The sequence below is a fragment of the Sardina pilchardus genome, chromosome 12 (assembly GCF_963854185.1).
Source record: "Sardina pilchardus chromosome 12, fSarPil1.1, whole genome shotgun sequence".
Classification (NCBI taxonomy): Eukaryota; Metazoa; Chordata; class Actinopteri; order Clupeiformes; family Clupeidae; genus Sardina; species Sardina pilchardus.
The window spans coordinates 27,254,809-27,271,508 of NC_085005.1; the positions used below are offsets into that span (position 1 = coordinate 27,254,809).

The 16,700-nt window shown below is 38.7% G+C and overlaps 1 protein-coding gene and 1 long non-coding RNA gene across 13 annotated transcripts; both read right to left on the reverse strand.

The window, feature by feature from the left end:
• Positions 1–1,115: 1,115 nt before the first annotated feature.
• LOC134097589 (uncharacterized) lies at positions 1,116–7,633 on the reverse strand. Its single transcript, XR_009940926.1, has 4 exons — positions 7,526–7,633; positions 4,983–5,027; positions 1,933–1,956; positions 1,116–1,839 (listed from the first exon to the last, which is right to left on the reverse strand). It is a non-coding gene; the product is annotated as an uncharacterized LOC134097589 (long non-coding RNA).
• A 1,131-nt stretch (positions 7,634–8,764) lies between these two features.
• LOC134097590 (uncharacterized) lies at positions 8,765–15,439 on the reverse strand. Of its 12 annotated transcripts, XM_062550497.1 has the most exons (13): positions 15,332–15,439; positions 15,148–15,235; positions 14,644–14,840; positions 12,381–12,586; positions 11,852–11,890; positions 11,621–11,665; positions 11,479–11,517; positions 11,240–11,284; positions 11,098–11,133; positions 10,855–10,899; positions 9,709–9,744; positions 9,574–9,606; positions 8,765–9,396 (listed from the first exon to the last, which is right to left on the reverse strand). In XM_062550497.1, the coding sequence occupies exons 3-13, from the start codon at positions 14,837–14,839 to the stop codon at positions 9,319–9,321; spliced, it is 798 nt and encodes a 265-aa protein (XP_062406481.1). In that variant the 5' UTR covers position 14,840; positions 15,148–15,235; positions 15,332–15,439; the 3' UTR covers positions 8,765–9,318. The 12 variants fall into 12 exon arrangements, with proteins under 12 accessions (XP_062406481.1, XP_062406484.1, XP_062406482.1 ...); XM_062550500.1 differs by having other exon boundaries at positions 11,479–11,514; positions 11,852–11,887; positions 15,148–15,434; XM_062550498.1 differs by having other exon boundaries at positions 11,852–11,887; positions 15,148–15,434.
• Between the last annotated feature and the right edge of the window lie 1,261 nt (positions 15,440–16,700).

Below are 16,700 nucleotides of genomic sequence, written 5' to 3' on the forward strand. Positions count from 1 at the left end.
CTTGGTTCCTTAGTATCAGGTCCACAAACAAAGTCTCGTTTTTGTAAAAATATCCAGGGTTACCTCCATACCAACCATGTTAAACTACCACCTTTGTTAGCCTACCATTCAGACCTTGGCGGGGTTTCCCAGATTTGTTAAGAAGCTCTTAAGTGCTAAGAACTTCTTAGGAGCGCTGTAAGAAATGTTCTAAGAACGCTCCTAAGAAGTTCTTAGCACTTAAGAGCTTCTTAGCGAATCTGGGAAACCCGGCCTTATCAGTTTCACATAACCATTTGTGACAACGTAAACATTTGATAAGAATGACAGTTCAAAACGAAACTTCAAAACAAGCATTTGACAGGATTTGAAAGCAGGCTAACTAACAATCATTAGACCAAATTCAGAGACCGGGGCCCCTGCTTCAGCACAAATGACCCACTCAAACAGTTGAAAACAGGTCATGTTCAAGTGTGGCACCCAGTGTGGCTGACAGGAACAGGCATCAGTAGCCTACTGTTATGCCACCTTAAAACATAACTTAGGCCCCAGCTGTGGCGTGACTGGCTGGGGCACCTGCACCGCACGCCGGCGACCCGGGTTCGATTCCCGCCCCGTGGTCACCTCAATGCTCTCTCCCACTCACTTCCTGTCTCTCTCAACTGTCCTATCATTAAAGGCATGAAAGCCCATAAAATATACTTATATATATAAAAAAACATAACTTAAAATAGTTACCTTATAGACCATTTGTTTGCTCGCCGGATAGACACTTTTAGCAGCCTGCCAATTGGACTCACTCATAGGCAAACCTATAAGAATCAAATCTTTCTTGATCCCTTGTAGGAAGTCAATAAAGGTTCCACTTTTCCACCTGAGTTTAAGAGAGGTGCAAGAAAATTCACCCATGGTGGTGTACCTGACATGAATGGACCCGAGTTGGAACCTTAATCAAGTGAGTATACCACCGTGTGTGTATTTTCTTGCACCTCTCCTATTGATGACCACACTTGTATTGTAAATGGCCGGGTTTCCCAAAATCGTTAAGAAGCTCTTAAGTCCTAGGAACTTCTTAGGAGCGTTCTTAGAACATTCTTACAACGCTCCTAAGAAGTTCTTAGCACTTAAGAGCTTCTTAACAATTTTGGGAAACCCGGCCAATGTCTGTCTGTGGCTAGAAAAGCATGCAGATTGCTTGCAGTTGAGTGCATGTGTACTGTTTGTAGGTGAAAAAGTCTGATTTTCACCACACTAAGCTCAATCTTTTAAGATTTAACATTAGTCTAGGGGGGCTGCGCTTTGTTTCTACTGCACAAGAGGCGTGATCAATGGGCATCGTTCAAATGACTCAATTGGACGCAATTGGATAGTCCTTCAACCAATCAGATCAATGATCCGCTGCGTCATTTGAATAAGCTAGTTTCTGATTGGAGCCAAAGGTTCTGGCAGTAAACAGAGGAGATAGATCTGCTGGTTTCCAGCTTGAGCTGCAGGGCGAAATGTGCTGTTTTTTATTGAACATTTTGCAAATAATATCCCCATTTGGATTTAAGTGCAAATCCTGCACTTAAACAATATTAATTATTCAGAATTAATTTTCCATGATTAATATTAAGAAAAATTATTGAACTTGCCACAAAATTCAACACTTGCAAACATAAGTACCGTAATTACCCTAAGCGAAAATTTCATTTCACGATGTCACATTTTTAAACATCAATTTAAACACATAATCGCGATTACGATTTAAAATCGATTAATTGCACAGCTCTAAACTTAACATTACAAAATTAAACATGACTCCTTCTGTCTTTTCCCTTGAGATGGATCTTTGCCGTTCTTGGTCTCTTGGTGCCCAGTCTAAAAATCATGACAAATATCTCAAGTCGTACAGCTTATCATGAAATTTAAATAAAAGATGTTTATGGACAAAATGTAGTGCAACAAATGTACCTTCTTTCCATCCATTTTCTCCTCCTGTATGGAAAAATCACAGGAGTAAGGAGTAAAGAATATCATACATTGCACATAAAGGCTATATTCTTCACACAACATATACAGTATTTTGGGTGTGTGCAATCTACCTGAGTTTTTTTTTATTTCTACATGGTTCAGGGCTTAAAAAATAAAAAAAAAATCTGCTAATTTACTAGCTGTGCCACATAGCGATACAAAATGTGACCGCAACTCAGTCCTGCACATTCTCATCGCAAAATGTCAATGTCTCAATCTCCTACTCCATCCCGTACCTCTTGCAACTATTGTGTTTTTAATGAGTGTGTGCATGTGTGTGTGTGTGCTTTTGTGTATACAGTATGTATGCTTCTCTCTGTGTGTGTGTATTTGCGTGTAAGGGTAATGGGTGTGTGTGTGTGGTTGTTTGTGTGTCTGTGCATACCTGTGTGTGTGCGTGTGTGTGTGCATGTCCTGCGTCATCGAACTCACGGTGAAGGAGCTGCAGGGTGAAGCTGGATGTGGGCTGGTGTATGTACATTTTAGGGGCATTACTAAGGTACGGACCAGAGCCAAATAAGGTGCAGCCGCTGAGTTGTCACTATTAGCTTTGCTGAGCAATGGGCAAAGTTCAGTCTGACTTTGAAGTGCCCCTTTTGGAGTAATGTTTTTTTTCTCGGCCGATGACCTTGGAGGCCTCCACAATGAAAAACCCTCGCTATACTGTCTTCAAGACTTCAACCTCAGAGGTCTCAGGGTCGGCAACTATCATTTTGGCGGATTTGCGGGGATGTTTGCTAACATCCCTGATGATTTTTCTCTCTAGATTGAGATATTTAGCATTTTCATCCACACTTTGTGTTTGTTATGCACAAACTTGGAACTCTTTGTACTTTGTAATGATGCCTCGCACAGCTGTTCTAGAGACTGTGACACATCTAGAAATTACAGTATAGCCTTTCTTCATAGTATAGGACTCAATTAGGCCTATTCGGACGGGATTAGTTTTATGGGGGGACGTACATGCAGGTTTATCATATGACCTCTGTAATATAAATGTCCAATTCGGACGGGACTAGACATCTCTGTCATTTTACTTGACATGGGAGGAGTAACTACGTTTACGTTCTGCCGTCACATCTTCGTCGCTGTGCACGTGATACTTTGCGTCAGGTACGTGCGGCATTTTCAGATTTGAAAGACTACAAGTTGGTTAAACTAGCAAACGTTAGCTTTATGTTATGCCATAAGTAGTTTGAAATGGCTAACAATATCAAGCTAATAGGCAAACTAGCTAACGTCCTATTAGGAGCTACACAGCATGTCATGTTTTCATTCAGACTATGGTGGAATTGTTTTCCAATCAGGATGTGACGAAATATTACAGACATCTTTACAGAGGGTCGCGTTCGCACGGGATTAATATTACCTAAGGTAATTTCTCCGGACCGTTTTACGGAAGGTAAAAGTGTCTGTAAATGTCACCGACATACTCCGTTATGTTTACTGACATGGCGCTTCCGGACGGGACTACATTACCTGGTAATTATTACTTTACCTGATGTCACCCCATAAAACTAATCCCGTCCGAATAGGCCTATTTTCTTTCTGAGGTCCAGACAGGTTTCCCTCATTTTCAGCATGCCTGTAAAGACAGTCCCCTCTCAAGACAGGTGTGCAAGTGCCTGTGGGCCTGTTCCTTTGAGTCTTTAGGTGAACGATCAATGCTGATTGGATGTTCAGGTGTTGTCTGGACTCTGACTGACTGCAAAGGTGCAGCTTGAAAGGTGACCCGTTGGTTGTGTGTGTTTAAAAGCAAAAAAAAAAAAAAAAAAAATCACATGGGGGCTAATAATTTTGACCGCTCCACTTTTCACACTATTTGAGATTAAGCATTCCTATTAGTAATTTTAACACTCCAAACTGCACCAGGTACTACATAATAACACTGGCGAATGTGATTTTTAAAATGCTATCAGGGATGAATATTTTAGGGAGAATTTTACAGTAATGTTCCAGAATTTCAGGGGGGGCTAATCATTTTGGCCATAACTGTATTTGTGTGCAATCTGGACAGATTTGTTAATATCTTGGAATCTATATAATTTCTTCAAGCCTCACTAAGCCACTGGGTTTTTGCTTGAAATCATGACAAATATATAAAGTCTTACAGCTCTTGAAATGCCTTATTGTCTTGCTTTTACAAAGGATAACTTTTAAAATTCAAATTAAAGATGTTTACAGACTTCATCTAAAGGGAATATTACAATTAGCCTATTTACATAAAAATGAGTGCGTTTACATGGACATTAATATTCCGAATATGGACCTTATTCTGAATATTGACAATATTCAGAATAAGGTGTTTACATGAGTTATTAAAAGAATACTCCGTTCATATTCCCGTTTACATGACACGCAGCATACTCTGATTAGGCTAATGAAAGTTCTAACGTGCCTTCCCTGAATGTTTCCATAGTAACGTTATCACTAACTATGCTGACACATAGCCTACTGCATGTCGCTACTATGCCGTCTAACGTATTTCTTCCTCGCTTCAAAGTGTAGCCTACCTTCTTCTTCATTCTCGACATCTTTTCTGAGGCTCCGCTTATAAATAACTTTGAAAAGTTTGCCGCCAGAAGTTCTTTTTCGTTTATTTTACTGTCGCAACAGAAAAATACCATGGGCCGTCAAACAGTTTGTTGTTATTTGCCATAATGCTGTGTTTAATTGTCGCGAAATACCGTGAATATTCCAATAGAACGTCATTATTCCGAATAAGGTGTTTACATGTCTAGAATGCACCTAAATAACCAGAATATGATCGGAATACTCCACCTATTTCATTCCGGTTATGCTTATTCCGAAAATGACCTTATTCCGGTTAAGGCAATCGGAAAATGATGTTTACATGGGAGTATCTTATTCTGAATATGGTCTTAACCAAATATCGGAATATTAATGTCCATGTAAACGCACTCAATGACATAGTTTCCTTTTAGAATACATGATTGGTAACAGTTAATATGAAATACATTCAAATGTACCTTCTCTCCTTTCGATTTTTCATGATATCCATCCATTTTCTCTTCCTGTATGGAAAAATCACAGGAGTAAGGAGTAACGAATATCAATTGCACATAAGGCTATTCTTCACATATTTTGGGTGTGTGCAATCTACATGAGTTTTGGATTTCTACATGGTTCAGGGCTTAAAAATAAATAATTCTGACCCTAAATTGTCAGGCATTTTGAAGATGCAGGCCCTATTAGTTTAAGAATGATAAGATATGCAAATATGTTGGGGGTGGGGGGGGATCAGCTAATTAGGCCTACCACATAGAGATACCAAATGTGACCGCCACTCAATCCTGCACATTCTCGCCGCAAAATAAAACGCACGTCAACTTTTCTCAATCTCCTACTCCATCTCCTACTCTTGCAACTTTTGTGTAGCCATGTGTAGCCTTTTGTGTAGTTAATGTGCGCAATGCATGTTTGTGTGTGTTTTTGTGTAGTAGCCTAGGCCTACGTATGCTTCTCTCTGTGAGGCTATTTATTTGCAAGTTTGTGGGTGTGTGTGTGGCTGCTTGTGTGTCTGTGCCAGTGTTGTATAGAGTACTTGAAAATCAAACTCAAGTAGAAGTATGGATACCCTACCAAAATGACTTTATTCCTTATAAGTTTTATTTTGTTTTGGAAATTGAAACCTGATGTGTGTGATCCCTCAACATGCCGGAAAATTGCACTCATGGTGAGTAGTACTGGTTTGTTCCTTTTAAGTACTACGTTCTGCCCCTGGTTGGGCAAAGGGAGATTCAGGTGAGTAGGGCCCCTGTTTGGGGATAGTTTTTGTTGGGTGGTAGTCAGCGTCAGGGACAGCTGAGCTATCGGCCCTGGACATTAAGGTCTCCCCAATAAGAAAGGAAATATTGTGTGCGCACACAGATGGGCCTACTGTACGTCAATGAATCTCCAAAGAGTGGCAACAGCTCTGGGTGTTTGAGAAGGATCACCATCACTGGTTTGCTAAATTAGACTCTGGCAAAGTCTTTCTGTTAAAAACAGACCTGTTATTCCATCTTAAGTCTTTTATGTTAATTATTCTTTATTGCTTTCTTTTTATTTATTTATTTATTTTTTAATTATTATTACTATTATTATTATTATTACTCTTTGCTCATCTATGCTTTTATCTGCTATTACTGTTTGGTTTTTGTTTATGTAAAGCACATTGAATGACCTCTGTGTATGAAATGCGATAAATAAACTTGACTTGACTTGAAATTTCTCGCACTTAAGTAGCCTATGACAAGTAATGTTAAATTAAATGGACTCAAGTAATGAAAGTGAAAGTACAAGTAATGTTTATAATAATCAAAGAAAGTCTGAATGTTTTATATTTTACAGTTTATTCAGCATTTTTAAACCTGGAAAAAGACAAGTAGGCTAGTCAGAAGACTGAGTTCCTCAATGTGCTTTAAATTGGAGGGGGAGTTTTTGTAAGATAGAATTTCAATGTTTTTTGGGAGGCATAAGAGGCACTTCATTCGATAGGATGAATCAATGTAAGAGAACATTGTGTTTAAATATGGCCAGGGGTGCTCATCATCAGGGTCCCCTTCATTTGTAGCCAACGTAGCAGCTGTTTCCATCTCGTCTTCTTCCATTGCGAAGCTTTCTATTCTGCCGTCGAAACGTTAGTCATGTTTTGCACCTTTTAAATAAATCTTAAAGAAGACATCTGTGTTGCACCGCCATTCCTCTTTCTTCATGCGCCTCTGTCCTGGCCTGGTTGCACCAGATAGTCGCACTACTGCAGACGCGCGGAGAACTTCCCTTTGTTTGCTTTCTATTCTGCCTTCTGCTGAGCTGTTCACGTGAAGCTGACAGGTGCAGTACCGTCATGCGCAAGTGCAAACATGCCTTAACAAGTCATTCCTGACTTGTTGAAGTCACCGGTAGGGTCATTTTTTCATTTTGTTTCTTTTTTTTGTAACGAGTAACTATATGGCGCATTGAAAATGTATTGGAGTAAAAGTATGCAATTAAGTTTGGAAATATAGTGAAGTAAAAGTGAAAGTAATCTGAATTTTAAAAACTCAAGTTAAGTAGGCTACAAAGTCTCCCAAAATATACTTATGTATGGTAGTGAAGTATTATTACTTCGTTACTATACAACACTGGTCTGTGCATACAGTAGCCTACTGTGTGTGTGTGTGTGTGTGTGTGTGTAGGCATGTGTGCGCGTGTGTGCGTGAGTGTCTGCGTGTGCCCTTTGTAGCCTCTTTGAGACCCTGCATGCAAAGCGAAACCAGTCGCTTTGGTAAAATGTACCTAATGTAGTTGTTGTGCTCACATGAACGGCCATAACTAAGCTTTCCAACGGTATGTAGCCTATATCGAGGGTAGGCTAGCCGAAAACCGCATCCAAAGTTGACATGGCAGAAGAGGAGAAAATTAACCTAAGTTTGTATATTGTGGATTTTCTCAAAATATCGTGCGGATAACGACTGATTTCTCGCAGGGTCACATTTATGCAAGCCGATAGCCTATGGTCTACTAAAAATTACGGCAAAGCATAGCCTACCTGTTTGACAAAGCCTTGGTGAACAGTAGCCCACGTTCTTCTCGAGCCGACAGAATGCAAAGAAGGAACGATAGGTTACTGATCGGCTTTTATTAGTTATATTCACCTGTTTTGGTTTCATTTTTAGCCGTTCTGAAATTCCTAGCATGTCACAAGCCAACCATATTAGGCTATAGATCTCTGAAGTTCGCCTACAAAAAAACTGTGCTCTTGATGTCCGGTGTGGCTATCTTGCTATTCATGGATTTCATCAGGTCCCTTTGCACAGGTGTATTAATCAAGCACCATGCAATCTGCATTGATATCATAATTAAGATGCTTGATTTTATACACCTGTGGAAAGGAACCTGGTGTATAAAATCAAACATCTTAATTATGATATCAAGATAGATAGATAGATAGATAGCCTACTCAATAAAGTATCTATCTATCTTGATATCATAATTAAGATGCTTGATTTTACACCTGTGGAAAGGGACCTGATGAAACCCATAGCCCTATATAGCATAGGGATTTTGAATTATCGCACTTATTAAAATCTTGCGGGGACTAAGTCTGGAATGCAGACATTTTGCTCAACACACTGTTGTCCGCTGATTTTAAGTAGGCCTAGTGTTAAGACGGCAAACTTCGATTTCGATTTCAACCATGAAACTTGCATTGCAACTTGTCATATAGGTAGCCTAGTTAGCTTCAGGGCCTAACACATGGATGTCCTGGTCTAGGCAGATGGCAGTTTTTTTATAGGCGAACTTCAGAGGTGTGGCCTATTGACGCAGCTGTGACTGATTCGACATTGTCAAATTGTGTGATTTTTCTTCTTTCTTTCTTCCCCCCCAAGTCGGTACAAACATGTCTTGGCGTGTCCATGACAAAAACCTTATTCAATTATTACCTACCGTATTCAATGTTGAAGACCACAGCAGTAGGTCCAGATAATTGTTCCACCGTTCCAAGTTATGGGAGAGTGCCTGACAAGCAACTAGATGGGACTCCATTGTGAAGGATTTCATTTTAGACCAAAACCATTTTAAGATGTTATAGCCTTACATTTGGAACATTAACTTAATACTGAGCTTAAATCAGAATAAAAAGCCTACTGAAAAAAAGTAATAAATAAATAAATAAATAAATAAAACCACCAGGGATTAAACCCATGCCACACATGAAATGAATGTTGACTAAATATGTTAGGAGCACCATTTCATCAGTCAAACACAAACAATACCAGCATATTACTATTCATTTTTAATAATCACTTTGGTGTTCAGTCAATATAATGATGTCAGCTTGGTTCCTTATTAGAATCAGATCCACAAACAAAGTTTCGTTTTTGTACAAATAGGCTATCCAGGGTTACCTCCATACCATGTTAAACTACCACTGTTAGCCTACCATCAGTTTCACACAACCATTTGTGACAATTGTAAACATTTGATTATAATGATAGTTTAAAATGAAACTTCAAAACGAGCATTCATCATTATACCACATTCAGAGACAGGGGCCTCTGCTTCAGCAGTGAGTATACCACCGTGTGTGTATTTTCTTGCACCTCTCCTATTGATGACCACACTTGTATTGTAAATGTCTGTCTGTGGCCTAGAGAAGCATGCAGATTGCTTGCAGTTGAGTGCATGTGTACTGTTTGTAGGTGAAAAAGTCTGACATGAAGTAAAAGTAAGCAACAGGTTAAGCAACAACAAATCAACAACTAGTCATTCTGTAACTGCACACTTCTGATACTCTTTGTATTTACAGTGGATATTCTTAGCCTAAGCTACAACTAAACATTACAAGATTAAACATGACCTTTGAGACGAATCTTTGGTGTTCTGATGGGAATTGCTCCCAACCTCTTGGTGCCCAGTCTAAAGAATCATGAAAAATATATCAAGTCTTACAGCTTATCTTGAAATGCCTTATTGTCTTGTTTTTAGAAATTATAACTTTTGAGATTTTAAATAAAATATGATGCTTATGGACAAAATGTTGTGCAACAGAGTTACCGTAACCATATGGAAAGTTATATGACAGACAAAAATTACCTTTGGCTTTTCACTCTCTCCACTTTTTTTCGTCTAAAGGGAAGATCACAATTATTTACATAAAAATGCCCTAGTTTCCTTTTAGAATACATGATTGGTAACAGTTAAATGAATATGAAATACATTAAAATGTACCTTCTTTTTTCCATGATTTCCATCCATGTTCTCCTCCTGTATGGAAAAATCACAGGAGTAAGGAGTAAATGAGTAAGGAGTAAAGGTCTTTCAATAGGGCTTGGGCACAAGCGTTGCATTCTAGGAATATTGCCGCCATGTTGGTAGCACACCGAACCTAATAATCCATTCATTCAGATGCAGAAGACAAGAAGCAGAACATTTATAGTATTAGCGATTCTTTTCCTCTCGCAATCTTGGGTTGCGCTGTTACACCCCACTACACAGCAACATACGACCAAGAAGGCAAAAACTAAGTAACAGGAACACACTAACAGAAGGGAGTAAATCCTTACAAGGCGCATAGTAAACTAAGGAGTGAGGCTGCCAAAATGGCTGCCCGCGAAGCTTTCACGTCACGATCCCGGGCCCTATGCTCACTGATTGATTTGATTGGTGTATCATTGCGCCACCGACGTCAGATCAGAAGCAACTAAAGTAAGCCTATCTTGACCTCTTGTCTGCAAGTGTTCATTTTTCACAAAAGAGAGTAACACAAGTAACTCATTTACATTTCAGAAGTTGTAATTGCTTCACTTGATTTAAAGAAATACTTAGTTACATGCTCGTTACTGCTAAAAGTAGCAGACTTTTATTTTGACAAAGTTTTTGTCGTTTTGTCTTCCACATTCATGAAAGTGTTGGTATGAATGTTGAGTCATATTTCATGAATCAGTCATGAATGCTTCATGTGCAGTTCATGACAGCTGTTATGAATGTGTTATGAATGAACCTGTCAAGTAAAGTGTAACCATGTTCTCTGAGGTGGTACTCATTGTGAAAAGTTTGAGAACCACTGCCATAGACATATAAAGGAGTTATATTTTGACCAAATATTTTCAATAATATTTCTGAGTTATATCAAGTCTCACAGCTTATCTTGAAATGTCGTATTGTCTTGTTTTTACGAAGGATAACTTTTAAAATTCAAAATAAAAGATGTTTACAGACAAAATGTTGTCCAACAGAGTCACCATAGCCATATGGAAGGTCATTTGAAATGCAAAAAATACCTCTACACAATGATTTACATAAAAATGCCCTAGTTTCCTTTTAGAATACATGATTGGTAACAGTTAAATGAATATGAAATACATTCAAATTTACCTTCTTTCCTTTCTTTTTTCCATGATTTCCATCCATGTTCTCCTCCTGTATGGAAAAATCACAGGAGTAAGGAGTAAAGGAGTAAGTCTTACAGGTTATCTTGAAATGCCTCATTGTTGTGTTTCTTTTTTTTTTCTACAAAGGATAACTTTTAAAGTTCTAAATAAAAGATGTTTGTAGATAAAATGTTATACAACAGAGTCACCATAACCATATGAAAAGACATATGAAAGGTACAATTACCTGTGGTTTTACGTCTACACGTTTTTTGCTTGTTTTCTTCTCAAGGGAAGGTCACAATTATTTATGTAAAAATGCCCTAGTTTCCTTTTAGAAATACATGATTGGTAACAGTTAAACGAATATGAAATACATTCAAATTTACCTTCTTTCCTTTCTTTTTTTCATGATTTCCATCCATGTTCTCCTCCTGTATGGAAAAATCACAGGAGTAAGGAGTAAAGGAGTAAGTCTTACAGGTTATCTTGAAATGCCTCATTGTTGTGTTTCTTTTTTTTCTACAAAGGATAACTTTTAAAGTTCTAAATAAAAAATGTTTGTAGATAAAATGTTATACAACAGACACCATAACCATATGAAAAGACATATGAAAGGTACAATTACCTGTGGTTTTACGTCTACACGGTTTTTGCTTGTTTTCTTCTAAAGGGAAGGTCACAATTATTTATGTAAAAATGCCCTAGTTTCCTTTTAGAAATACATGATTGGTAACAGTTAAATGAATATGAAATACATTCAAATTTACCTTATTTCCTTTCTTTTTTTCATGATTTCCATCCATGTTCTCCTCCTGTATGGAAAAATCACAGGAGTAAGGAGTAAGTCTTACAGGTTATCTTTAAATGCCTCATTGTCGTGTTTTTTTTTTCTACAAAGGATAACTTTTAAAATTCTAAATAAAAGATGTTTGTAGACAAAATAATATACAAGAGAGTCACCATAACCATATGAAAAGTCATATGAAAGGTACAATTACCTGTGGTTTTACGTCTACACGGTTTCTGCTTGTTTTCTTCTAAAGGGAAGGTCACAATTATTTATGTAAAAATGCCTTAGTTTCCTTTTAGAATACACGATTAGTAATAGTTAGTTGAAAATGAAATAAATAAATTGTAAATAAAATAAAAAAAAATAAAAAAAATAAATTGTAAGAATAATTTGAAAATAAAAATAATAATTAATCACATGAATAATGATATGAGTGTCCAGTAGGCCTACAGTACTGTTTACTTGGAGGTTTACATTACTAGCAGTTATTCAACTATGCCAAGGTAAACTGGGTTTTGCACTCTATTGCCCCTTTAAGTGTTTTTCTGCAGAGGAAAAATGGTTCATTTATGTCGTGACCACACATCTTCAGTATGAGTTCTCAATTATTCCATTGTTATACTGAATATCACAGGGATGCTTGTTCTTCTTTAAATATACACATACCATAAACATCTAAAGGATTACAAGGTTACATTTTGCACCAAATATTTTCAATAATATTTCTGTGTGCATACCTTAAATTCTTTTAACTTCTTTGATGTAAGGATGATTGAGTCAGAATTCCGTTTGCACTTTAGAAGTCCTTCGGTTTCATGAAACAGACAGTTTACTATACATATTTTTTCACTTGCATATTTGTTACTGTCTGGTACAACTTCATCTTTCTCATATGTATGGTGAAGCACCACTACAATGATGGGCTTCGGAGCTGTAGAGAGACCTATTGAAACAACAACAAAAATATTTAGCCTACTGGATATTCACCATTTTGCTATTTTGTTCCTATGTATTTAAACCCAGAAGAAAAAGCACAGACCTTTCAATCAGTAAATGAACATCATTATAGTATATCATAAGCAATGTGTGACTGAAAGAAAGAAGATCTAGTATTGTCTAATGGCCAAGTGACACTGCAGACTGGGTGCAATGTATCCTATCAGGAACTAAGATCTGACCATACGATAATATAAATAAATGTTGAAAATATAGTAGTCATATTCTTCAGAGCAACTTTAACCTGGGTGATTTTTTATCATTATTTCAATAAAATGTCAGGTCAAACAACCCTAACCAAACTAAACAATCCATCCACCCACCATGCATTTTGCCATTCTTTTTCTCACAACCTTCATCGCTCTCTCTTCCAGAAGTCAGGATATCCTTCATGAATAAGGGATTCTTATGTTCTTAACAACACGTATGTGCGGATGCTCTTTATCGACTTCAGCTCTGCCTTCAACACCATAATACCATCTAGGCTCATCGTGAAACTGCAAGACCTGAACATCAGTCCCTCCATGTGCAGCTGGATACTAAATTTCCTAACAGGCAGGCCACAGGCAGTACGGCTAGGTAACATCACCTCCTCCAGTCTAACACTCAGCACTGGTGCTCCACAGGGTTGTGTGTTAAGCCCTCTGTTGTATTCACTGTACACATGTGACTGTGCAGCCACTGACAGCTCCAACACCATCATTCAGTTTGCTGATGACACCACCATAATCGGCTGCATCAAGAATGGTGATGAGTGTGCCTACAGAGCAGAGGTGGCAGCAATGACATCTTGGTGTCAGGATAACAGTCTGCTGCTCAATGTAGCAAAGACCAAGGAGCTGATAGTGGATTACAGGCGGCTGCAGGGAGAAGAACACGCACCCATTTACATCGGGAGTGCAGCAGTGGAGAGAGTCAAAAGCTTCAGATTCCTGGGCATTAACATCAGTGAGGATCTGAGCTGGACACACCAAATAGGTGTGATCACAAAGACAGCAAGACAGCGGCTCTTCTTTCTGCGACGTCTGCGGAAATTTGGCATGGACCACAAGATACTGTCCAACTTTTACCGCTGTACAATAGATAGCATTCTAACTGGTGGCATAACAACATGGTATGGTAACAGCACTGCCCAGGATCGAAAAGCGCTACAAAGAGTCATCAGATCAGCACAGCGTATTACAAGGACTGAGTTACCATCCATCCAGGACATCTACAGTCAGCGATGCAGAAGAAAGGCCAAGCGTATCGTTTCTGACTCCAGTCATCCCAGCCACCATCTCTTCACCCTCCTGCCTTCAGGCCGACGATACAAGAGCCTAAGGACCCGTACCAGCAGATACAAGGACAGTTTCTACCCTCAAGCCATCAGGATGCTGAACTGTCCTGGGAAACCCCCTTAAGATGGCACTTTTCTTCTTATTTATGTTTTTGTTCTTTCTAATTTATTTCTGGACACTTGAGCACAATGAATCTCATTACTTATAAATTCCTTTTTATGAGTATACAGTATGACAATAAACTTGAATTGAATTGAATTGAATTGAATTATGTTCCATGACTTTAATCAATTGATGTAGTGAGTCAAGTGACTTTTAAACGTGCTGTAGAATATTATCAAGTAGACTAATAGGTCTCAATTTGGATTGGCTAGTTTGGAACATTTCAGAGGGTAAAACAGTGGAAGGATTGTGACACAGGTGACCTAAAATCTGTTTTATCACTAGAATGTGATATTCCAGTTCTCAACAGATGAGGCGGAGTCTGTAACTCTATTGAAACAAGTTTGCGCTTAGGCTATAGTTTCAGAGACACTATATTCTTCAACCAGGTATTGCAGTAAAATAAGTGGAACATGCCCTCTTCAGAACACAATAGCCCAATTATAGGCTACACAAAATTTGAAATAGGCCTGTTTGGGGGTAACAAACCTGCAAACAACTCCCTCCCCGACCATGCACCAACGTCAAGTAGGCTAATCACGTCGCTGAAACATAGGCCTACCTTTAAAGATCTTCAGTGCGGCTTCAATATCAGTGCCCACTCGAGAAACAATCGGACAGAATGCCAGTATAACATCGCATTCATCAACTACTTTTTCTTTGAATTTGCGATGGTTACGTAGGCGTTTCAGAAAGTCCAGATGAGAATTCAGAGTATTTCCACTTTGGGTCACAAATATTCTTACCGGCTTCTTCATCCTATATTGGAACAGAAGGAATAGGCTAGATAGCAATATATATTCGTGTTACGTCCATCTATACATACTTCATGGAGATCAAAACTAAGGAGTGATAAATAGCTTAACCTACGACTGATTGGTCGATTAAAACAAATGTTTGACTATGCAGGCATAGCCTGTAGGCTACCTAGCAGAGTTGACGCTATCACTTTGTTTATTTTGAGAAGACGTAAACTCGCTTAAGCTACAAACAAAATGACCGTAGGCCTACACCTACACTCACATATTATATGTCCGTTTAAATATGGGCAACGTAGCTAGCTTACCTGTTTAAAAGTAAATGCGATCCGCTGGCGGTAACGTCGTCGTTATCAAACGCAGTTCTTGCAGAGTTTGAACCGAAAGTGAAAGTGTCTTGAAGCGGGGAAGAGGGAGTGGGCCTGTCATAAAATCATTTTTTATAAAGCCTACATGCTTTATTATTTAATAGGCAACGCTTTCCAGCCTTACCTCGAGAGACCAGCTGCTGAAATTATGTAATAAGGCCAATTGTTTGTAGCTGTAAAATGCATACGGGCAGTAGGCGGTAACAGCTAATGGAGGTGCAAACAAAAGCTGCATCGCCATTGAGATAACATAGAGAGCTGGCCAGTGGCGGAGCAACTGCACACAGGACCCTCGGGCAGAGATTGTTGATCCCCATATCCCTAACACGCATCAAAACATTTGAATGTTAACAAAACAATGTGGCACAAACAACTAAAGTAATGGAAATTGCCTATGCATTATTTCTATAATTACTATGGTGTATTTTCAAATGTACTTTCTGAATAAATGCTGCTAACTTGATAAATTGTGATATTGATATTGATAAAATGGTGCAGTCACTTTAAGAAGTCTGAACGGTTCTCACAATGCCCTTTTGCAGGTCCTGCTCAAGACTGAAGGCTCTACCAGCTGTAGCTCGTTTGATTGCACAACATTGATATCACAATATTTTGTATTATTACAAGCCTTCATTTTTTGGTTTGCAAATGGAGGGTCGCAAGCTGTTTGCAAGTAAACATGCATCTTGAATCTGCATGGTAGCCATAGGCTGCTATCTGAGCGGAATGCATTAGAACAGGAATAGTCTATAGCTCGATTCTTCAGATGGAAGTATTAGGCTAGCCAATAAATAAATTGGCCAAGTTACTCACAGTGAGTGCAGCCAATGTAAAATAGTCCTCTTACAAATGGTTAAAGGGACACTTCACAGATTAACAGCAAACGTTGTATCTTTAGAAAACCAGTCATGTTTTTGAATGGCCGTGCATCATTCCCTCAGTTTGCCTTGAGATGGGAGAAATACAGATTTCAAAGTTGGACTTCCTGCTTTCAATGATGTAAGGCAGAGGCCCTAATACTACACACACACACACACACACACCTCACAAAAAGTCAGGGATTTTCGGCTTTCGAATGAAATTTCAGGATGAACCTAAAATCCACTATAACCTTTACAGGTGAACTTACTGCAACCTACATTTTTTTTAATTTGCATGTCCACCAATTCAATGTTCCAGTACTTTCTTTCTTTCATTCACCTGAAAGCCAGATATCCCTTCACTTTTTGTGGGTAGTATATACTGTAGGCCTATATGAAGTGAAGTGAGTGGGAGAGAGAGATGTGGTGGAAAACTACCAGGGCCAGACAGACTCTAACCTGGGTCCCCATGGGCACTCGGGGACCCAAATGTAGTACAGTCAGGCACTATAGCCAGTGGCAACACAGAGCCCCCAACATAACACAGAGCCCCATAACAGAGATTTCAGGGCTCTCTGACCAAAGCTTGAGTGAAAGAATATGATGACATTTGGAAAGCAAGGGGACAGACAT

Coding starts and splice junctions, on each gene's coding strand:
- LOC134097590 (XM_062550497.1), bottom strand. CDS start 14,839: ATGAAGAAGCCGGTAAGAATATTTGTGACCCAAAGTGGAAATACTCTG. Junction 11,891..12,380: donor AGAAGTTAAAAGAATTTAAG/GTATGCACACAG, acceptor CCTTCCCTTTAG/AAGAAAACAAGCAGAAACCG. Junction 9,745..10,854: donor GAAAAAAGAAAGGAAAGAAG/GTAAATTTGAAT, acceptor TTTTCCATACAG/GAGGAGAACATGGATGGAAA.